Here is a 24,856-nt window from a genome sequence, read left to right as displayed (position 1 = left end):
AAATAAATACTACTGTTTATAATATAATTGCTGCTATACTGAGGCCCAGTTTTTTATATCACTTTTGTTCTTTCTCCCAGTACCGGTTGGCCTATTTACAATAGGCTTTTTCACCAAGATAAACATACCTGTACATTATTTTATTTATTTTAACATTAGAAATAAGTAACTGGATCAGATTGGATAAAAGTGTGTTGTACTCTTCAGATTTAGTTTATATTATGTGTTCACCTAGCTTCAATAACACACAAGTTCCCCGAATGAAAATTTGGTATGTCATCAGAATGCGTATTTTTGTAAATTGTGTGCCTATCATCTAAACAAATTGCTGCCATAGACAAATCAAAAATATAAATATGGTGCTACTCTGCACAACAAGTTGATGATCATTCCACATTTGTACACTGAATAGTCCAAGTGTTCAAGTGAGTTGAATGAAGAGGAATATTACATGCATGCTCCATGTGGGCCATGATAACACTGTGCCTCCAGATGCTCCTGCTGAACTGTCAATCGTAAAGTAATTTTGAACAGACTGTAATATCTTCCCAGGGCTGTTAGACACATTGTAACATGGTGAATGTAACACCTCATGCATAAATACAAGTGGTAATAGTTTTGTGAAGTGTAAAAGCAGAGAAAATTATTTACCATTTAATCCTAGTCAAGGCAGTAAATTCTTTTCTTCCGTTTGTCTTTTGCAATAGACTTCAGAGCTATTTTCATCTCTAGGCCATTCACTTTTGTCATCTCAATAATCAATGTTCAGGTGCCACAAGCTTGAATTTTTTTGGGTCTACTACGTACACACACACACACACACACACACACACACACACAGAGAGAGAGAGAGAGAGAGAGAGAGAGAGAGAGAGAGAGAGAGAGAGAATATTCAAATACACATCCTAATGGTCAATGTAATACTGTCTGTTTATTAGCAGAGACCAGTGTTTGGGGAGAAGAAAGAGTTATGACAACTGGGAGGGTGAGAGGTATGCAGGGCAAGGAGAGGCAGGGACATTATAGAGAGGCAGGAGGATAAACAGATGGTTCTTAGTGGCAGGGGTAACATGAGTATCCATTAAGGTAATCAAACTGAAAAAATAGAACATTACACACATGAAGAGGAAAGGACAGAGAGCAACAGGTAGCAATAGAAAATGGGGAAGTAAAATGTTGGCACAGAAGAGAATTGGTGAGGAAAATAACAGACTTGGAAAGGATTTGGGCAAATAGTGGTAAGGGAACAGCTGAGGAAGGGAGCAAGTGGAGGTTATTGCCAGGGGGATTATGACAAGAGATTATGGGCTGGAGGAATGTTGAAGAATGATGAAGCATATATTGAAGAAGAAAGTGTAGTACAGCTCATCAATACCCTACACAAAAACTTAGAGTCAAGAGTAAAAGTAACCAAATCTTATAGCAGCTGTGTTATAAACACTTTGAAGTGTTCTGTGTGGGTATGACAACTAATCATATGACTAGCCCATTGAAAAACCATTGTAACTTTGGATCTAGTTGAAAATTTTACCACTCCACAACACCAATTGCTGCTTTGATACTCAAACCATTTTGATTTCACCACCTACACTCCTCTCCTGACAGTGACAGTACTATGCAAGTTGGAATTGTTGACCCAGTATATTCTCTGTTCAGACAATGCCTTTGGTCTAAAACTCTGCTAGACTCCATTTCCAACTACTTCCTTCCCTATTACACAGAATGCAGGGGCTGAGAGATGTGAGTAATACCTAAACATCAGTTTAATAAGTCATAGTTAAAGAACACTAACAAAAATTATCTGGAGAAGAATGATATGACTGGTAGAAGACACCCTGAAGGAAAATCACTTTGAGATCTGGAGAAATGCAGGAATACGTGAGGGACTACTGACCATATGGCTTCTCTTAGAAGATAGGTTGAAGAAAGACAATGTTGACTGATATACTCTTCCAGAACTTCTGAACTTACCTGGGATAACATGCAGGGAGTAAAAGGTTACTTACAAGTTATATAGTAAGCAGACTGCAGTTATAAAGAGTTCATGGTCGATGAAAAGGAGGCAGTAGTGGAGAAGGGAGCAACACAGGACTGCTGTGTATCTCTCATTTTATTCAATCTGTACGTAGAGCAAACAGTGAAGGAAACTTGTCTATGAATTAGTAAATCTTTCAGAGACAGCAAAGGACTTGGAAGATTAGTTAAATGGAATGGATAGTGTGTTGAAAAGAGATTATAAGGTGAACACAAATAAAAATAAAACAAGGCTAATAGAAGTGGAACACAATATGGTTTAAGGAAAAACTTTTCAACTGTTGAAAACTCTGGAGAAAAATACATACATTGAGTGTTTGAGTACAAAGGATCTGCTTAAGACAATTTTTGTGACGTAAACAAAGCCTTTTACTATGTAAGACACACACTGCTTCTTTAAGAAAGGACTAACAGCCTTAAAATATTAAAATCACACCTACAGAACTGTAGCATGTTCTCTGTGTTGGCAAAGAAATGTCCAATATAGAACAAGTTAAGGAAGGTGTTCCACAGGGATCTGTGCTGGGTTCTTTCTTCGTCCTCTTATTGATTAATGACCTACCATCATTTATTAAGCCCAGCACAGCATAGTATGCAGATGATACTTTTCTTCATAGTAGTAATCATTTCAGTAACTTTAAAAACTGTTTTGCAAACACAAATGCTCCACTATCCTACTGCTATGAAGCAAATGGATTCTTGCTCGAAGAAAACAAAAGGAACTATGTAGTATTAGTCTAAAGACAAGCTTCCATGAGATGATTCAAGTTATGTTAAGTTTTTGTGGGGTACACTTACATTACAAATCATCTTGGGGTCAACATGTGCAATACAGTAGTTGTAAGTTATCAAGAGTAATTTACTTATTAAAATATCTTAAGGTTTGTGTAGCTGAAAAATATGTTAGAACAGTCTATTTTTCATTTTTTCAAAACGTAATGTCATATTATATTTTTTTATGTGAAAATACTACTTCTGTGCATGACACCTTAATACAGCAGAAGACAGTTATTGGGGTAATTACTGGTCCTTCATATGAAGCATACTGTAAACCGTCATTTTAGAACAAAAATATCATGACTGTAATAAACTTACAAATATGCTAAGTTTTAACTTAAACAAAGAAGACGTTACTAGTAGCAAAGTGTAAAGAAAATGTACATTGTTACAACATAAGAGGCAACAGATCTATTTGCACGCCATACAACAGACTGTCAATATCACTTAACAACTATGAAATCATGAGGCATAAATTATGTAATAATCTTCCACAAACAGTACAAGATATACCAGAACAAGTATTCAAACAAACACTGCATGACTGATAACTGGACACTCACTCTATAATACAAAGGAATTCATCAACTGTATATTACAGTAAAAAGATAAATATGTTATCATTAAACATAAATTTAAGTGTTAATAAATCTTTTCTGAAAGTATTTATCTGGAGTGTCGTGTCATGTGGAAGCAAAGCACACATGATAAACTATACAGGAAATAGCAGATTTTCAAATGCGGTGCTACAGACGAATACTAAATTTCAGAAGAGTAGATCATTTAGGTAAAGAAATGAATTGAAGGCAAAAGAGCTTTATGGCACAGATTAATGGAAAGCAGGGGCAAGTAGATACAGCACATCCAGATACTTCAACGAATGGTTAATTCAGTAATTTAATAATGGAATGAATTGTTGAGGTAAAAATTCTATAGTGAGACCATGGCTTCAATACAGTAAGCATACACAAATACACGTAGGTTATAGTGTTTATGCAGGGAAGAAGAGAGCAGGTCAGAATTGACTAACATGAAGAACTGCAGCAAACCAGTCCTTGCATTCAAAACTACAGTACAACAACAATATTCCCAATGTTTCTGTTATGAGAAACATACAACATAACACCACTTGAGGCAAGATTCAGCATAATGGGTTAATTCCATTTCATTTCTCAGGTTCAGTAAATAATGCAATGGAATATCTGAGACCAGTGCACACAAGAAATCTCAGTAAAATGGAATTGACACTTACTTCACCCAAAGAAATACAATCCATCATAAAGTCCCTGAAATCAAAGCATTCTAGTGGTTATGATAACATATCAACAAAGTTAATAAAAGAGTGTTCATGTGAGCTTAGTCATATCTTAAGTTATTTGTGTAATCAATCACTTGTCGCAGGAACATTCCCAGACTGGTTTAAATATGCTGAAGTTATACCTCTCCACAAGAAAGGGGACAAGGAAATGCCGTCAAATTACCGACCGGTCTCACTTTTGCCAGCTGTTTAAAAAATCTTTGAAAAGGTTATATTCAAGCGTATACTTAAGCACTTATACTTAAGGGTTCTGATATTGAGAAAGCTATTTACACTTACAGCAAAAATGTCCTGTCCTTAATTCATTGGACAACAAATTAGAGGCAACTGGCATATTCTGTGACCTGTCAAAGGCATTTGACTGTGTGAATCACAGCATTCTTTTAAGTAAATTAAAATATTATGGTGTCACTGGTAGTGCTGCAAAATGGTTTCAGTCATATCTTACTAATAGAAAACAAAGGGTGTCATTACGTAACACTTCAGCAGTAGGCAATCAGACATCATCTGACTGGGAAGAAACTACATGTGGTGTTCCCCAAGGTTCCATACTAGGTCCTCTACCGTTTCTTGTGTATATTAATGACCTGTCATCTGTTACATTACCAGTTGCCAAGTTTGTCTTATTTGCAGATGATACAAACATTGCAATAAATAGTAAGTCAAATATAAATTTAGAAAGGGCAGCTAATCAAATTTTTACTGGCATTAATATGTGGTTCATACCCAATTCACTGTCATTAAACTTTGAAAAGACCCACTAAATGCAGTTCAGAGCTTCCAAGAGATTTCCTTCTGGTGTGTGTATACAATATGATGACATGGAAATAGGAGAAGTTGAGAGTGTAAAATTCTTGGGATTACAACTTGATAATAAATTCAGTTGGGAGCAACATATTAATGAACTGCTAAAGCGCCTAAACAAGTCTGTGTTTGCAATGTGAATGATGACAGACATAGGAGGTATAAATATAAAAAACTGGCATATTTTGCTTATTTTCAATCCACTATGACATATGATATCATATTTTGGGGTAACTCCACAAACAGAGAGAAAAATTTTAGAGTACAGAAGCGTATAATAAGAGTTAAATCCAAGATCATCATGTCAAAACCTATTCAAAGAATTGGGCATAATACCACAGCTTCTCAGCAGATTTAATCCTTAATGAAGTTTGTTGTAAATAATACATCTCTTTTTCCAACTAACTGCTTAGTACACAGTATCAATGCTAGGAATAAGAACAATATACATAAAGATTTAAAATCACCTACTCTTGCCCAGAAAGGAGTCCAGTATTCAGCAACTCATATTTTCAATAAGTTACCAGCAACCATTAAGAGTTTAGTTTCAGACAAGGCACAATTTAAGCATAATTTAAAAGAATTTTTGGTGGCCAACTCCTTCTATTCCATCCATGAGTTTCTCAACAAGTGCAGTAGACCATTTTAATGAAAATTTATTATACTTTAATTCAAGTAACTACCTACTGTGTGAATGTAAGATGTAAGTCTTAAGTCTGTAAATAGTGGAAGTTTAATTTTAAATCTTGTACATAATCTGACTGTTCTTAACTGAGGATCACTTAAATGAATAATTTACTTTAATTTTCAACCATACTTGGTTGTAATAGCCAAGAAACTGCAAATGTCTGAATGATGGATTTAATGAAAGCAGATGTAAGTATTAAACCTGTGAATATTAGAAGTTGAAATTTAGTTCATGTACATAATTTTACTGTTTATTGACTGAGGATCATTAAAATTAATGAAACTCAAGTTTTCCTAATTACATTTCTGTAATGTGTTTATCTGACATGTTCCACACCAAGGAGGATTCCCTCTTTTATGGGTCTATGGAATGAATAATTAATCTAATGTAATCTAATCTAATACAACAAATACACTATCCCCCCCCCCCCCCCCTAAAAAAAGGTACAACCTTTTAGAGGTCTTCAATTCACTCAGGTTTTACAGCCACAACAGTGCATATGGTATGTATGAAATGATTACATTTACAGAACAAAGGTGCAAGTCATTCTGAGGTGGAAGGTAGTATCGACCTATGCTGAAATATACATATTAGTACACGGTGGGGCCTCCACAGACAGCAATGCAGGTGCTGACTTTGGCATCCAGTCAGTTGTACAGATGGTGAACACTGTCCTGGGATATGTTGGGCCATGCCCACTGTACTTCTGTAAGAGTTGTTGGTCGATGAGTTGCACGAGTCACTTCTCGTCCCATCATATCCCACATGTGCTCTTTTGAAGACAAGTCTGGAGATTGTGCTGGCCAGGGAAGTTGCTGCTGTGTCTTGCAGTGCATGTTGATTTTCAAGGACAGTGTGTGTGCCAGAACGGCAACAGAATGGGTCTAACAACATTTTCCATATACTGGGCACTGGTAAGTGTCCTCTCCAGGAACACAAAAAGTGAACAAGCGTTGTAGCTTAACGTACCCCAGACCATAAGGCCTGGAGTGAAACCAGTGTGTCTTGGATAAATGCACTCTACGAGTCAGCGCTCATCAATTCTACATTGTACATGCAAACAACCATCACTTGTGTGCAGGCAGAATCTCCTTTCATCACTGGAGACTATGACATGCCATTCAATATTACAAGTGATCCTCTGACAGCACCAGTCAAGCTGTGCATGTCAAGGCTGTGCCATGAGTGGCAGATAGGTTAGAGGACTGTGTACCCTTAGTTCTAGTGCTAATAACTGGTTCGTAACAGTTTGTGATGACATTTATGGGCTCAAAAGCCCTCTAATCTGTGCTGTGATAGCTGTATGATCTGACCATGCTCTCCTTACCACACAATGATTCTGGCAGGCGTCTGTGCTGCACTGATGTCCAGAACCTCATCTATGGGTGTGAGGATGTTCACTTGACTACTGATACCAGCATCATTGTACAACTAAGTAGCACATCCAGCTTGTGTGCAATTCTCCAAAGGACCATCCCACCACTCGGGAGACCATAATCTGATTCCTTTCAAACTCACTCAGCTCGCTGTAGAAAACTTGAGAACATCTCCACCGGCAGGGTTGCCTGCTTGATTCACTTGTTTGGACCACAGTGAGCAGTTGTGAGCATTCCCTATTAAAAGGTAGACATAGACAGCGCTCTGATAAGTAAGCCACTGCGTTATCTGTTGGCGGACGATGTTGAAACTAGTATCAGTACACCTACTATCCCCCATGTGGCTTTGGTAGCTATGCCACTATGCTATCTGTTGGCAGATGATGTTGAAACCATTATCAGTACAACTACTATTCCCTAGGTGGCATATGCCATCAGCGGATCAAAATCATTGTTGTCTTTCCAGGTGTACTAAATTTTTTTCCCAGCTGTATGTAAGTCAACGACCACAGTAACACAGCTTAGGAATGTTTTGTGGAGGAAAATTAATGTAATATGATGATACAGAATTGTTTCAGGACATCTTCAGATTGACCACTCATTGAGAACTGACTGGATGTGGAGTGTACAAAATCAGCGTGGTATTCGCTGGTGTTTCTGACATGGCCTGCCATGTCACCATTGCAAGCACAAACCTCATTGTGGGCTTCTCAGTCCCACACCTGTTGTGGAATGACACCACACTGGTTTTCTTGGTGTGACATTACTACTGGCACTGTAGAATAACAGATGTGTATAAAATATACAGGGACCGATGACCATACTGTTTGGTCCCCTCCCCCAAATCAACCAACCATAGAATGTATAGGTATAAAAAAATGAACTGATTAATTAATGACCAGCTGGTGAGTAACAGATATATTGTTAACTGCACACTACACATTGGTTTGGACTGCTGAGGTTCCTCATCTAGATAGCCATTAATAACAACCTATGTGAAGAAAGGTGGGAGGGAAAAGAAGTAGAACAAAGAGAAAGACATTATATAAATTCACAAATAAATGCAATGTATACAGATACTCAATAAATGCAAACTGTTTTCCAGATATATTTGGACAAGTGTCTTGTTGTAATATAAATTGTACAGTCCTAAAGTAACGAAAATGACAAAACAATGCTTGTACAAGATACACTGCAGTGTAAATGTTGCCTAAAACAGCAGAACTTTGGAGAGGCCTTTTCTACTAGAAAAATGCAGTCACACACAACCACATTATCCAAGGTGTGCTTCCCCTATCTTCCATGACATGTCTCACAGCACTGCAGCTTATCAATTCAAGTACTAGAAAAAAATCCTTGCTGTTTCATCACCTCATAAAGCCTATTACATTACATGTGCTTTTTATCAATAGCACACATAGGTACTAACTGGGACACCACAGCCATTACCCCAAGTGTTGGGAGAAATGGATACTTCAGTCACTATAAAGTGACCCTACAGCAGTAACTGTAGAATCTTCAGCATTATTTATAAATAGAAAAAATGATGACAATCATGATTCCATACAAAGTTCTCAACAACATATTTGTCAACCTTTACGAGGTCATGAATACATCAAGAATATTTTTAGTTGCTGAATTTTAGTATGAAGTACAGGACTACTTTATATAAAGAGAAAAATTGCATTTGGGCATTAAGCAGCATTAAATTAAACATGGGGGATATTTTTAACATGGCTCTCATGCAAGGTAAAAAAAAAAGTCACACTGAAACTAGGAATTGATGTCAGATTCCTCTTACTTGTTGCAGGAAAGATATCAGCATGCTGGTCCCCCATTTATCTGGTGCAGCTAGATTTAAGTCTTTGAAATATAATATTAGTCGCTCACTGTTTCTTGGTCTATATGCACGGCCTGTGGTTGTTGATATCAACATGCAAACCTAAAAAATTAAAATTGATTGTACTATACTAAAAGTATTCATTCATTCACACATCACCCTTTTTACATCCCATCAAAAACCAAATACTATTAAGCCAGTTGGCTTTCATTGTTAGCTAAATAAACTTGATAAACACAGCAAAGAAGGGTGTATTTTAGTGTTTTATATAATTAGCAGAAAAGCTGCTGCTCTGAAAAAGGATGTTACTTTTGCTCTCATGTAATTAAATATCAGAAATTATGATCCAGAAAAAACAATGCACAGTCCATTACAATAGTAATAAATGTAAACGTATTGTGTAATAAATTGAAAATGATTGATATAAACCAAAAATTACCAAGAAGAGAAATACCAGAACACCTGAATCTCAAAGTTATGCAAAAAATTAAATGAAAACATATTTCATATTCCTCATTTGCTAACTTCATGTTCCCATCTGCCCACTACTGATTTTTTCTCTTACACTGAAAAATTTAAATAACAATGACTAGGTGAAATTTAGTAATAATTGTGAACATTCAACACAAGACAGAAAATTAGTGCTATAACACTTTTATGCAGTGTTCCACACATATTGTGAGGATCTGCCAATTTGCCAGTATTCAACTTTCAATACAATGCTTTAATAGCTCCCCCACCATCAGTGTCATGTAACTTTTTCTCGGCCACAACTACCTTAGATAGCTGCTCACAATGCCAATACTAGTAATTACTTTTATTTGCCGTATAGTGCCATCTTTCAAAATTATCAATAACACAGACACTTTTCCAAGTGAACTACTTTGATAATTTATTCGTCCTCTCTCTCTCTGTCTCTCTATTTACACAATAATATTTATGTTCTCTGGTCTTGGTAAATGTCCTGCTGATGTTGCGGTCTTCAGACCAAAGACTGCTTTGATGCAGTTCCTGATGCTAGTCTATCATGAGCAAGTCCTTCAACTCTGCACAATTACTGTCGCAGACATCCACTTGAACCTACTTACTATAGTCAAGCTTTCGCCTCCCCCTACAATGTTTCTTCCAATACCTCCTTCCATTACCAAATTGATTAATGATTCCCTTGATGCCTCAGCATGTGTCCTATTAATCAGTCCTTGATTTTTGAACAAAGTGACTCAGTACCTATTCATTAGTTACTCAATCCACCCATCTAATCATCAACATTCCTCTCCAACAACAAATTTCAAAATCCCTCTATTCTATTCTTTCAGACAGATACCTTAAGAAAGACTTCCTAACAATTAAATTTATATTATGGATTAATAAATTCCCCTTTTTTATAAATGGATTTCTTGCTACAATCAGTCTGCATTTTATAATCTCTCTACTTTGGCCATCATTAGTAATTCTGCTGCAAAGACAGCAAAACTCATCTACTACATTTAGAAAACTAGATTTCCTAATCTAATTGCCTAAAACTCACCTGATTTATTTCAATTCCATTCCATTATGGTTGTTTTACTTTTGTTGATGTTCATCTTGTAACCTCTTTTCAAGATATTTTTTTTTGTTTTTTTTGACAGCTATTCCATTTCCCATCTCCCTAAAATTTTAACACCATTTCCAAATTTCTCCGTGGAAACTTTTATCGCTTGTTCTGGCTGAATGTAAATAACATAAGAGTAAAGGTAACAACTCACTGAATAGTAGAGGTGATGAGTCATCGACAGGCACATAAACAAGACAGAAAATTTCGGTAGTTTTTTGACAAATTTTCTCTCTTTCTCCACCCCCCCTTTCCCCAAACTGGAGTACACAAAGACATACAAACCTACACACACACACACACACACACACACACACACACCTGTATAGCTACATTGTTTCCACTGAATACCCACACATACTACTGTGTATCTTTCGTCTTAACATCTTCTTAAATTTCCTACAGTATCTTTCACCTTTCTTCTTTCCTACAGTATCTTTCACCTACTCACATAACCTTCTGAAACCTTGTATTTCTCATCCTACCATTTTGCACTTCCTTTCAGTGTTATGATGTAAAATTTACATTTGTAGTAGCATTGTTGAAATTTGTACAGAATTATGTAATAAATGGAAAATATTATTTAAATGTGCAATTAAAAAACAACCCTTATCCAATCATCCCAGAGATTACTATACTTCCATGCAAAGTACTAGGGGAGGGTTAACTTCAACAGACCTAACAGTTTGCTTTCATTTTCCAACAGCAGGATCTTGATATGAGCAGTTGGCTGACATAGTGTTCTGAGGCAACACAACAGTGTCCTTGAATGCAAAAAAAAAACTGCATACTGAATAATTGTAAGTGTGTCACACAGGTTTGGGGTGCCTCATTTTAGAAGCCCCTACGTTGTACAGTGTGTGCTGTGTAATTTGTCAAGTTGTCACAGACAGTGGCTGCCACAAATTATAGTATTGTGGGACTGTGGACATGACAAAAGATGAACATTTCACTTAATAATAAGCAGTACACAAAATACAAATTGTATCAACTATAGTTAACAGAACAGCATAAATAGAATCTGCCAACCAGTAGGAAGTCCCTGAAGAGGCTGAAAACAATAGAACTTCTATCAGGTTCAGGTTTTGTGAGCACTGTGAGTTCAGCAAATTAATGGCTCCAACAACCAATTTCATTAGAAGAATGAAAATTTATAGAAAATAAAAACCTAATTTATGATTATATGGGTGATTATAATGCATTCACAAAGCAAGGGTGAAGAAGAATGGCGAAAGGAATAAAAGAAGAGGAAAAAGGAAGGGGCATTAGCAGAACTGTACTGCTTTTTGCAATTTGATGAAGCACATATGTGCAATTTTCTAAGATTTAAATTGTAACTGCCGTATGCTTCCTTTTGTATTCACAGATGGTTCAGTACTTAAGTAGTTCAAGTAGTCCTTTTACATCCATATAACTCCTTCTTTTTTATTTTACTATATATATTTTTAATATAGGTGTGAAATACTAATTCGTGTACTCCAACTTTTACATATTACATCAACAGAAATTCTTCTAGAGAATAGGGGGAATTGTGAAGGAGAAACCATTGCAGCTTTTTTCCCAGTTTTATTTTGCTGTCACTTTGAGATTTCATATCATTAGGTAAATGATCAAAACATTTGATATTAGCACTGTGAGCCCCTTTTTGTGATAAAGCCAACAGTAATGTGAAACAATCAATGTCTTTTTTCCTGTGGAATTTTATTTAGATACATCATTGTTGCTTTTGAATTGTAGTGAGTTCTTTGCAACAATCTCCTTGAGCAAATGAATTACTGAGAAGCAGTATTAAAAATGCCTGACTTCTTAACAGATGTGTAAAAGATGGTTGTGCGTGAACACTACATATTATTGTCACAGTATGTTTTTGAGTAATAAAGACTTTCTTGTTAAAGATGAGTCACCCCAGAACACTATTCCATATGACATTACTGAACAAAAATACATAAAATAAGTTAACTTACCAATTTCTTTTTCCCCAAGATTTTCAATGACTTAATGTGCAAATGTGGCTGAACTGAGCTGTTTTAGGCATTCAAAAATGTCTTTTTTTTCCCATTTAAATTATCACCATTATGGACACCTAATAATTTTGGCATATCCACACCAGTTATTATTTTCTCACCATGTGTTACATTTGTGATTGGTGTAGTGCTAGTAGGTGTGCAGAACTGAAATTCTGAAATTGAGAGTGGAACTAGTTGCACAAAACCACTCAATAATGCTTTTTAAAACATTGTTTACCATTTATTCTGTTGCTGTATGTATGTTTGAATGATTACAATACCAAGTCCATTTGCAAAAAGAGCTAATTTTGCTTATTGTATATTAGATGGAATGTCATTTACATACACTCAGAAAAACGGAAAATAGCACATCACGAGTGGAGCATCAGATTGCAATGAAATTTGTTAGAAATAATTATACAGATGAGAGATTCACTTTAACCCAAAATCATGACATGTAAAGAAGTACATTGAGCACAATTAGACAAATACAGTGCAACATCAGCAACACATTAGACCACATTTTGCTGTAATACATGCCACAGCACAGTTCAGCATCGAGTTGATTAAACTTCTGATGTTGTCCTGAAGCCAACTGGCCCATAAATCTTGGAAATGTTCAGCCATGGAAGAGTCTGAAAATGACATGGGAAGACTTAAACATTTCAAGCTCTATGCTGATGAGCATTATCTTACTGGAGAAGTACCCCTGGTAGACCACATACAAAAGGACCCACAGAGGGTTGAATGTCACCAACACAATGCTGTCCTGTAAAGGTTTCACATAGCACAATTAGAGGGAACTGGCTACCGAAGGCTACGGCCTTCAGATGATTACACCAGTCATGCAGGTAGTGTGGTGTGCAACAGCATGGGTGGGGTTGTATGTTCATCAGGCTGTCACCACACCCATATGTGGTTATCATCCCTCCACAAAATGAATTGTGATTCATCACTAAACATGATGTTTTGCCACTCTGTGGCAGTCCATATTGTTCTGGCTTGGCACCACTGTGGGCTATATCACTAATGTCTCGGTGTTAATGGCAGCATATGACAAGGGCATCTGGAGGAGAAATTTTTATCTGCAAGGCATCTGGAATGGTTTGTGGAAAAACTAGCTCTCATACATCTACTTGCATGTGATTGTCATATTTAGGAGTTGCCCATTATGGGCAATTGAAATACAGCCTGCTGTCTGATTGGAGCACCACTGCAGGGCCTGTGGGCACATGAATTGGCACCAAACATTGATCATTTGCAAATCAGATTTCACTGTACTTATCTGCAAACTTTCACGTTTGTAACTTTCTTCGTTCTGAGTGCACTACTTTCAATGATAGTGAGTGCATGAGAGGAACAACAGTAGACCTGAAACTGAGCCTTGCGAAACTGCATAAATGATTTCTTTACAGTCAGAAGAATCTTCCCTGCTTACACTGGTTGAATTGTTAAGTACAGCTTTCTGCATCCTTTCAGTTAGATATGATATTAACACCTTGTTGGCTATACCACCAATTCCATGAAACCTCAAGATTTTCTAGAGCAACTCTTCTGAAATTCAAATTGTGATGTACTAAGGATATTAATGTTTCTCAGATATGATACTAGCCTAGATTACATCACCATCTCAAAAATTTTGGAAAATGATGTGTGTTACAAAATAAGTCATTAGTTATTGATATCTATCCCATTACATTTCTTATAAAGGGATTTAACAATAGTATGATTCAATCTCTCAAGAAAGATGCAGTGAGTTAGAGCTGCACTACATATTTCAGTAAAAAATAGTACTTATTAGACAGGAACAACTCTGTTGTACTCTTTTGGAAACATATCAAATTGAGATGAGCTTTTATGTTTGAGAGAATACACAAGTTTCTTAATTTCAGATGGAGAAATAGGTGACATATCTGTGTGACTTAATTATCTGAGGGTTTCAACATACTGTTTTGATTTTTCTTTTGAACTCCATTTAAGAAATGATTATTGAACATACCTGTTACCTATGTCTGATCATTTATAGCTCTTCCATTTAAATCAATAGTGATGTTATCCTCTCCTCTAACGTGTTATCCTGTATCATGTTTCACTATGTTCCATATAGGCATTAGTTCGTTACTGGAATTATTGATTTCTAGCATAATGTGCACGTTCCTTGATTTTTAATATCTTTTATTGCTAATTTTAAGTTATTTTTGTAGTGTATAGCTTGCAGAATCTTTGCTTGTTATTGCCAATAAATAGATTCCATGACAATTAAAAGTTAACTATTCTTCAGAATTAATTCACAAGTACACACTTCAATGTGCTTAACTCTACAAAATCAACTTGTTCCAATGATTTTGAAGTCATACTTCAATTTTATACATGTAACAACTTCACCTTTTCTCACATTAAAGTTGGTGTCATGTAGGAAGGTTGCCCAATTTTCAGTGTTCTATGCAACCGCCTCCATTTACCTTGGCAGCCAATAATATTCATTCTCTTTCCCAGCAGCTAACTGTGAGTTACAGCTAGAAACTCTCTCCTGCTAGTAGCACTGTGTTACTGTGCTTCACAACAACTGAATTATTCATTCAACTATTCAGCTGTCTAGCTGTGAATGTGTATCTGCAAATGTTTTTGTGTATATATATATATATATATATATATATATATATATATATATATATATATATATATATATATATAACAGAGGGAAACATTCCACGTGGAAAAATATATCTAAAAAGAAAGATGATGAGACTTACCAAACAAAAGCGCTGGCAGGTCGATAGACACACAAACAAACACAAATATACACACAAAATTCAAGCTTTCGCAACAAACTGTTGCCTCATCAGGAAAGAGGGAAGGAGAGGGAAAGACGAAAGGATGTGGGTTTTAAGGGAGAGGGTAAGGAGTCATTCCAATCCCGGGAGCGGAAAGACTTACCTTAGGGGGAAAAAAGGACAGGTATACACTCGCACACACACACACACACATATCCATCCACACATACAGACACAAGCAGACATATTTAAAGACCAATATGTCTGCTTGTGTCTGTATGTGTGGATGGATATGTGTGTGTGTGTGTGCGAGTGTATACCTGTCCTTTTTTCCCCCTAAGGTAAGTCTTTCCGCTCCCGGGATTGGAATGACTCCTTACCCTCTCCCTTAAAACCCACATCCTTTCGTCTTTCCCTCTCCTTCCCTCTTTCCTGATGAGGCAACAGTTTGTTGCAAAAGCTTGAATTTTGTGTGTATATTTGTGTTTGTTTGTGTGTCTATTGACCTGCCAGCGCTTTTGTTTGGTAAGTCTCATCATCTTTCTTTATATATATATATATATATATATATATATATATATATATATATATATATATATATATATATATATATAATTTTTTTTTCGCTTGTGTCTGTATGTGTGGATGGATATGTGTGTGTGTGTGTGTGTGCAAGTGTATACCTGTCCTTTTTTCCCCCTAAACTAAGTCTTTCCGCTCCTGGGATTGGAATGACTCCATACCCTCTCCATTAAAACCCACATTCTTTCGTCTTTCCCTATCCTTCATTCTTTCCTGATGAAGCAACCGTGGGTTACGAAAGCTTGAATTTTGTGCGTGTGTTTGTGTTTGTTTGTGTGTCTATGAACATACCAACGCTTTTGTTTGGTAAGTTACATCATCCTATAAAATAGAAAGAAACTTCCACATGGGAAAAATATATTAAAAAAGGTGCTGAGACTTACCAAACGGGAAAGCACTGGTAGACAGACACAATAAAAAACACACAAACACACACACAAATATCAAGCTTTCGCAACCCACGGTTGCTTCATCAGGAAACAGGGAAGGAGAGGGAAAGACGAAAGGATGTGGGTTTTAAGGGAGAAGGTAAGGAGTCATTCCAATCCCGGGAGTAGGAAGACTTACCTTAGGGGGGGGAAAAGGGTCATGTATACACTCGCACACACACACATATCCAACCGCACATATACAGACACAAGCAGACATATGTAAAGGCAAAGAGTTTGGGCAGAGATGTCAGTCGAGGCGGAAGTACAGAGGCAAAGGTATTGTTGAATGACAGGTGAGGTACGAGGGGTGGCAACTTGAAATTAGCAGAGGTTGAGGCCTGGTGGGTAATGGGAAGAGAGAATATATTGAAGGGCAAATTCCCATCTCTGGAGTTCTGATAGGTTGGTGTCTGTGGGAAGTATCCAGATAACCCGGATGGTGTAACACTGTGTCAAGATGTACTGGCCATGCACCAAGAAATGTTTAGCCACATCTTCATTACCAACAAACACTGTCTGCCTGTGTCAGTTCATGCGAATGGACAGTTTGTTGCTGGTCATTCCCACATAGAAGGCTTCACAGTGTAGGCATGTCAGTTGGTAAATCACGAGGGTGCTTTCACATGTGGCTCTGCCTTTGATCGTGTACACCTTCCGGGTTACAGGACTGGAGTAGGTGGTGGTGGGAGGATGCATGGGACAGGTTTTACACCAGAGGCGGTTACAAGGGTAGGAGCCAGAGGGTAGGGAAGGTGGTTTGGGGATTTCATAGGGCTGAACCAGGAGGTTACGAAGGTTTGGTGGATGGCGGAAAGACACTCTTGGTGGAGTGGGGAGGATTTCATGAAGGATGGATCTCATTTCAGGACAGGATTTGAGGAAGTCGTATCCCTGCTGGAGAGCCACATTCAGAGTCTGATCTAGTTCCGGAAAGTATTATGTCACAAGTGTGGCACTTTTGGGGTTCTTCTGTGGGAGGTTCTGGGTTTGAGGGAATGAGGAAGTGGCTCTAGCTATTTGCTTCTGTACTAGATCAGGAGGGTAGTTGCAGGATGCGAAAGCTGTTTTCAAGTTATTGGTGTAATGGTTCAGGGATCCAGGACTGGAGCAGATTCGTTTGCCACGAAGACCTAAGCTGTAGGGAAGGGACCGTTTGATATGGAATGGGTGGCAGCTGTCATAATGGAGGTACTGTTGCTTGTTGGTGGGTTTGATGTGGACAGATGTATGAAGCCGGCCATTGGATAGATGGAGGTCAACGTCTAGGAAAGTGGCATGGGATTTGGAGTAGGACCAGGTGAATCTGATGGAACCAAAGGAGTTGAGGTTGCAGAGGAAATTCTGGAGTTCTTCTTCATTATGAGTCCAGATCATGAAGATGTCATCAATAAATCTGTACCAAACTTTGGGTTGGCAGGTTTGGGTAACCAAGAAGGCTTCCTCTAAGCGAACCATAAATAGGTTGGCGTACGAGGGGGCCATCCTGCTACCCATGGCTGTTCCCTTTAATTGTTGGTATGTCTGGCCTTCAAAAGCGAAGAAGTTGTGGGTTAGGATGAAGCTGGCTAAGGTAACGAGGAAAGAGGTTTTAGGTAGGGTAGCAGGTGATCGGCGTGAAAGGAAGTGCTCCATCGCAGCGAGGCCCTGGACGTGCGGGATATTTGTGTTTAAGGAAGTGGCATCAATGGTTGCAAGGATGGTTTCCGGGGGTAACAGATTGGGTAAGGATTCCAGGTGTTCAAAAAAGTGGTTGGTGTCTTTGATGAAGGATGGGACACTGCATGTAATGGGTTGAAGGTGTTGATCTACGTAGGCAGAGATACGTTCTGTGGGAGCTTGGTAACTAGCTACAATGGGGCGGCCGGGACGTTTGGGTTTGTGAATTTTAGGAAGTAGGTAGAAGATATGGGTGCGGGGTGTCGGTGGGGTCAGGAGGTTGATGGAGTCAGGTGAAAGGTTTTGTAGGAGGCCTAAGGTTCTGAGGATTCCTTGAAGCTCTGCCTGGACATCGGGAATGGGATTATCTTGGCAAACTTTGTATGTAGTGTTGTATGAAAGCTGACGCAGTCTCTCAGCCACATACTCCTGACGATCAAGTATCATGGTCGTGGAACCCTTGTCAGCCGGAAGAATGATGATGGATCGGTCAGCCTTCAGATCACAGATAGCCTGGGCTTCAGCTGTGGTGATGTTGGGAGTAGGATTAAGGTTTTTCAACAACAATTGAGAGGCAAGGCTGAAAGTGAGAAATTCCTGGAAGGTTTGGAGAGGGTGATTTTGAGTACGAGGAGGTGGGTCCTGCTGTGACGGAGGATGGAACTGTTCCAGGCAGGCTTCAATTTGGATAGTGGATTGGGAGAGAGGTTTGGAGGAAAGGGTAACCACAGAATTGGGGTGTGTGGTTCCAGATTGTGTTGATTAGAATTTTGAGGTTTTGGGGGAGTGTAGCTGGAAGTGGGAGATTGAGTAGATGGGAGAGACTGGGTCTGTGGGCAATGAGAGGAGATTGAGGTTTGTTGGAAAGGTTGTGGAGGGTGAGTGAGATGCCTTACTGGAGGTGGGAAATCCCCAAATCACCTTCCCTACCCTCTGGCTCCTACCCTTGTAACCGCCCCCAGTGTAAAACCTGTCCCATGCACCCTCCCACCACCACCTACTCCAGTCCTGTAACCCGGAAGGTGTACACGATCAAAGGCAGAGCCACATGTGAAAGCACCCACGTGATTCACCAACTGACATGCCTACACTGTGAAGCCTTCTATGTGGGAATGACCAGCAACAAACTGTCCATTCGCATGAACTGACACAGGCAGACAGTGTTTGTTGGTAATGAAGATGTGGCTAAACATTTCTTGGTGTATGACCAGCACATCTTGACACAGTGTTACACCATCCGGGTTATCTGGATACTTTCCACTGACACCAACCTATCAGAACTCTGGAGATGGGAACTTGCCCTTCATTATATTCTATCTTCCCGTTAGCCACCAGGCCTCAACCTTCGCTAATTTCAAGTTGTCGCCCCTTATACCTCACCTGTCATTCAACAACATCTTTGCTTCTGTACTTCCGCCTCGACTGACATCTCTGCCCAACCTCTTTGCATTTACATATGTCTGCCTGTGTCTGTATATGTGCAGATGGATATATGTGTGTGTGCGAGTGTATACCTGTCCTTTTTCCCCCTACGGTAAGTCTTTCCACTCCTGGGATTGGAATGACTCCTTACACTCTCCCTTAAAACCCACATCCTTTTGTCTTTCACTCTCCTTCCCTCTTTCCTGATGAAGCAACCTTGGGTTGTGGAAGCTTGAAAATTTGTGTGTGAAGGCCAGGTGACCGCAATAAATGTGAAATGCTTCACAAGCAGGTGAAGGGGATTATTTATAACTTTTTCAAAAACGAATTTCAAGGTGGGACTCCTACTGTTTACATTTGAAGACACAAAAATGGATTCAGAAGCATACAGTGTCACCAAGAAAATTGTAAGCAAAGGTACCAGAGCTGTAGGAACCTTATGAAAAGTTGGTTTCATACTGCCTGGAATGCACTGGAATCGCAAGAAGCTGGTAACATGAATGGATCATCTGACAATGATGTTTTAAATTGCTCCGTGTAAATGGTGAATACCTGATATCACAAAAACTTGTTAAAATTATGCATGAGAAAATTGCCTTTAAAGTTAGCACTTTGTCAATGTAAAGAATTTTCAAAGTTATTTGTTTCAAATATGTGATGAAGAGAATTTTTAGCTGAAAGAAGTGATATAGATGCAGCATGAAGCACATCCCTTATAAAGATGCACAATACAAGAGAAGGAGGTAGTCCAACAGTGTACTATCTGATGAAACATGGGCGATCAGAATCATTCCAGAAAAACCTGCCAGAGCAGTAGTGATGGCTGGCAGTTCTAAAGTTCCTATAGGAATAGCTTCTTGGACAGTTATTCTCCTTGCTGGATCTTCTGCACGTTCTGTTCCTGACAGTAAACTTGTGTTTAGATGTAAGAAAAGCAGCAGTGACTGCCACTTGGAAAAATGCTGTCAGTTTCATGAAATTGTTCACTGAACATTTCTTGGCACACCTTGTTTTGAAGTTGGTCATTGTATTGTACCATGCCAATTATCATTCAGCTATTACAGAGAAAACACCAAGTACAAAAACTAGCAAAGTGTATATTTTGTCCTGGTTTAAAAATAAAAATATTTTGTCCAGTATAAACCAGACACAGGCCGAACTCATGTAGCTCATTAATTTATATATGTCACAAGACAGAAATACAAACCTCACTGTCTTCCATGTGAACGTGATCACACTATCTTGTATTTATCCACATATCACTGTCAGTATAATACCATGGAATTAATTTGTGCAAAGGCTAAGCAGGGATGGCTGGAAAACAAATGTAAGGATGTAGAGGCATATATCACTAGGGGTAAGATAGATACTGCCTACAGCAAAATTAGAGAGACATTTGGAGAAAGAGAACCACTCGTAACAATATCAAGAGCTGATGGAAAACCAGTCCTAAGCAAAGAAGGGAAAGCAGAAAGGTGGAAGTAGTATACAGGGTCTATACAAGGGCAATGTACTGCAGGGCAACATTATGGAAATGGAAGAGGACGTAGATGAAGATGAAATGGGAGATATGATACTGTGTGATGAGTTTGACAGAGCATTGAATGGCCTGAGTTGAAACAAGTCACCGGGAGTAGACAACATTCCATTAGAACTTCTGACAGCCTTGGGACAGACAGCCCTGACAAAACTCTTCCATCTGGTGAGCAAGACATATGAGACAGGTGAAATACCCTCAGACTTCAAGAAGAATATAATACTTCCAATCCCAAAGAAAGCAGGTGTTGACAGGTGTGAGAATTACCGAACTATTAGTTTAATAAGTCATAGCTGCAAAATAGTAACACTAATTCTTTACAGACAAATGGGAAAACTGGTAGAAGCCGATCTTGGGGAAGATCAGTTTGGATTCCGTAGAAATGTTGGAACACGTGAGGCAATACTGACCCTACGACTTATCTTAGAAGATAGACTAAGGAAAAGTACACCTACATTTCTAGCATTTGTAGACTTAGAAAAAGCTTTTGACAATGTTGACTGGAATCCTCTCTTTCAGATTCTGAAGGTGGCAGGAGTCAAATACAGGGAATGAAAAGCAATTTGTACAGAAACCAGATGGCAGTTATACAAGTCGAGGGGCATGGAAAGGAAGCAGTGGTTGGGAATGGAGTAAGACAGGATTGTAGCCTATCTCTGATGTTATTCAATCTGTATACTGAGCAAGCAGTAAAGGAAACAAAAGAATTATTTGGAGTAGGAATTAAAATCCATGGAGAAGAAATAAAAACTTTGTATTCCACATGGGTTGTAGTTTCAATAGTTAAGGGTTTCCTTTTAACTTGTACTTGTATTACTGTCCATGTTTAACTCCCCTTGTAGTTGTCTCATCAAATACTGTTCATATTTTACTTTGCTCATTTATTTAATGAAAACTGGTACACAGCCACTGCTTTGATTATAATGTTAATGATAAAACGCAGTAACACCACACTCTCAAACTGTAGGTTCCCTCAAACACCTCCATTTTCCTGCATTTATTAATTTCTGTTTATCTTATTGATATTGCTTAAGTTCGTTATGTATTCTGTATTTACATTGACAACTGTCCCTTCTTTTTTAATTGGTTGTGTATCACTCTTCATGTTTCATACCTCTTGATGCAGCCAGCCTTGTCTAGTACTAATTTTATCTTATTTTATTAGTTTTTTTTATTAATAGAAACTGTTATGTAGGCATGCTATTCTCATTTTGTGCTAAAGGTTTTCCTGTCAACTCCATTGTTATTTAAGTGCTGTTCAGTTTTTACTATTTCATTGCAAAGATGTTACTTACTGTATGTTTCTACTTCAGTCTAGATGTGTTACTTCTCTTCCAATGTTGTCTGCTGACATTTAACATCTTTGGTGATAATACTCAGTAAATGTCTGAAGATGGCCTTGTAAGCCGAAAACCGGTTAGCAATAAAAGTAATATTGTAGAACAAAAGCAAACTGGTGCTTTTCATTTATTAAAAACTTTGAGGTTTGCAGATGACATCGTAATTCTATTAGAGGCAGCGAAGGGCCTGGAAGAGCAGTTAAACAGATTGGACAGTCTTTTGAAAGGAGGATATAAGATGAACATCAACAAAAGCAAAATGAGAATAATGGGATGTAGTCGAATTAAATTAGGTGATGCTGAGTGAATGAGATTAGGAAATGAGACACTTGAAGTAGTAGATGAGTTTTGCTATTTGGGGAGCAAAATAACTGATGTTGGTTGAAGTTGAAAGGATATAAAATGTAAATTGGCAATGGCAAGAAAAGCATTTCTGAAGAAGAGAAATTTATTAACATAGACTATAGGTTTAAATGTCAGGAAGTATTTTCTGAAATTATTTGTATGTAGTGTAGCCATGTATGGAAGTGAAACATGGATGATAAATAGTTCAGACAAGAAGAGAATAGAGGCTTTCGAAATGTGGTGCTACAGAAGAATGCTGAAGATTAGATGGATAGATCACATAATGAGGAGGTTCTGAACAGAATTGGGGAGAAGAGGAATTTGTGGCACAACTTGACAAGCAGAAGGGATCGATTGGTAGGACATGTTCTGAGGCATCAAGGAATCACCAATTTAGTATTGGAGGGGAGCGTGGTGGGTAAAAGTCATAGAGGGAGACCAAGAGGTGAATACACTAAGCAGATTCAGAAGGTTGCAGTAGGTACTTGGAGATGAAGAAGCTTGCACAGGACAGGATAGCATGGAGGGCTGCATCAAACCAGTCTCTGGACTGAAGACCACAACAACAACAACAAAGTAATAATATTTCTTAGTTTTAAACTCATGGTTAAAAAAGTATGTTTGCCAACATATCGACTGCATAATAGTAACAAGAACATTCTAGCCTTTCCTGGTTAGGAATTTGTATCCCACGAAGTATGCAAACTGTAACGATCAACCTTTTTCCCTAGGAGAAATTACGCTCTTCACAGCATGTGGTAAGGTCTGATAACTAGCGAGAATGTGGCCAGATAAATTCATCAAAAACTCAAACAAAGGAAAATGCAGGATAGAATGTAACAATATTATGAAAAGGATAGTTGCTACTCACCACAGAGTGGAGATGCTGAGTCACAGACAGACACAACAAAAAGACTATTGGAAAGTGAGCTTTTGATCAACAAGGCCTTTTTCCTAACTAGACAACATACACTCGTACACTCATGCAAATGTTGTGCCCATCTGTGGTTCAGCACCTGTGTCAAAAACTCAGGTATTTACACACATAAATCCATATAATTTTCAAGGTGTGAATTGGAAAGTACCTTAAAATGAGAGGGACAGTTACTTGTTGAGCTACTGGTGGTTTTCGATGTAATTGATCAACATTCCTTTGGGTTGAAACTTCCTGGCAGATTAAAACTGTGTGCCCGACCGAGACTCGAACTCGGGACCTTTGCCTTTCGTGGGCAAGTGCTCTACCAACTGAGCTACCGAAGCACGACTCACGCCCGGTACTCACAGCTTTACTTCTGCCAGTACCTCGTCTCCTACCTTCCAAACTTTACAGAAGCTCTCCTGCGAACCATGCAGAACTAGCACTCCTGAAAGAAAGGATATTGCGGAGACATGGCTTAGCCACAGCCTGGGGGATGTTTCCAGAATGAGATTTTCACTCTGCAGCGGAGTGTGCGCTGATATGAAACTTCCCGCGAAAGGCAAAGGCCCCGAGTTCGAGTCTCGGTCGGGCACACAGTTTTAATCTGCCAGGAAGTTTCATATCAGTGCACACTCCGCTGCAGAGTGAAAATCTCATTCCTTTGGGTTATTTGCAGAAGATGGTTGATTGTTCATTCAATTGTAAATGTGGACTCTCACTGTAATGTTGATTGAGTTATGTTACATTCATAATGCCCATTGACAGAAAAAATAGACAACCTCTTGACAGTTTTTACCATAGTCTTTTACATTAGTCTTTTCCCCAGTAATTCTTTTTTACACACAGTGATTACACTTAATTGCAGTCAAATATATCCACATACACACATTATACACATTTTTAAAAATTCTATGGAGAAGAAGCACTTGTAAAGCAAATATAATGATTTCAGTTTGTGCTTGGAGTTAATTTTTTGCATATTACATTTTTACTTATAATACAGTTCAAATCACAAAAAAAGACAATTATTGCAAGTACTGTCAATCACCTTGTCCTATACCGACCAGGGTTGCCGGGAGTGCTAATGCGCCGCATCCTGGACTTGGGTAGGCACGCGAGCCCAGTGGATTAACGATGATGGCCAGTCTGCTGGCAAGCCTGGATGTGGTTTTTAGGCAGTTTTCCACATCCCACTGTGTGAATACAGGGCTGGTCCCCACTTCCGACTCAGCTACATGAATCGCAAACATTTGAAACTGTTCGTATTATTCCATAGCTTCCTCTAGATGGAGACAGCTGGGTACACTAATTCTGTCCCAGGGAGGGTTGGGATTGTGTCAGGAAGGGCATTCGGCCAGCCTCTGCAACTATCAGTGCCACAGCAATAGTAACACAGCTGATCCTTCGTGATGTGGG

The 24,856-nt window shown here is 38.4% G+C and overlaps 1 protein-coding gene across 1 annotated transcript in view; it reads right to left on the bottom strand.

Annotated features, from left to right (window-relative positions):
- The window catches only part of LOC126236667 (cytoplasmic dynein 2 heavy chain 1), an 873,274-nt gene that overhangs the window by 363,474 nt on the left and 484,944 nt on the right, over positions 1 to 24,856 (bottom strand). The window contains exon 41 of the mRNA XM_049946146.1: positions 8,799 to 8,939. Within this exon, the coding sequence (XP_049802103.1) occupies positions 8,799 to 8,939 (141 nt within the window). The remainder of the gene's footprint in view (positions 1 to 8,798; positions 8,940 to 24,856) is intronic.

The sequence above is a fragment of the Schistocerca nitens genome, chromosome 2, assembly GCF_023898315.1.
Source record: "Schistocerca nitens isolate TAMUIC-IGC-003100 chromosome 2, iqSchNite1.1, whole genome shotgun sequence".
Classification (NCBI taxonomy): Eukaryota; Metazoa; Arthropoda; class Insecta; order Orthoptera; family Acrididae; genus Schistocerca; species Schistocerca nitens.
This window is presented reverse-complemented; position numbering and strand designations above follow the sequence as displayed.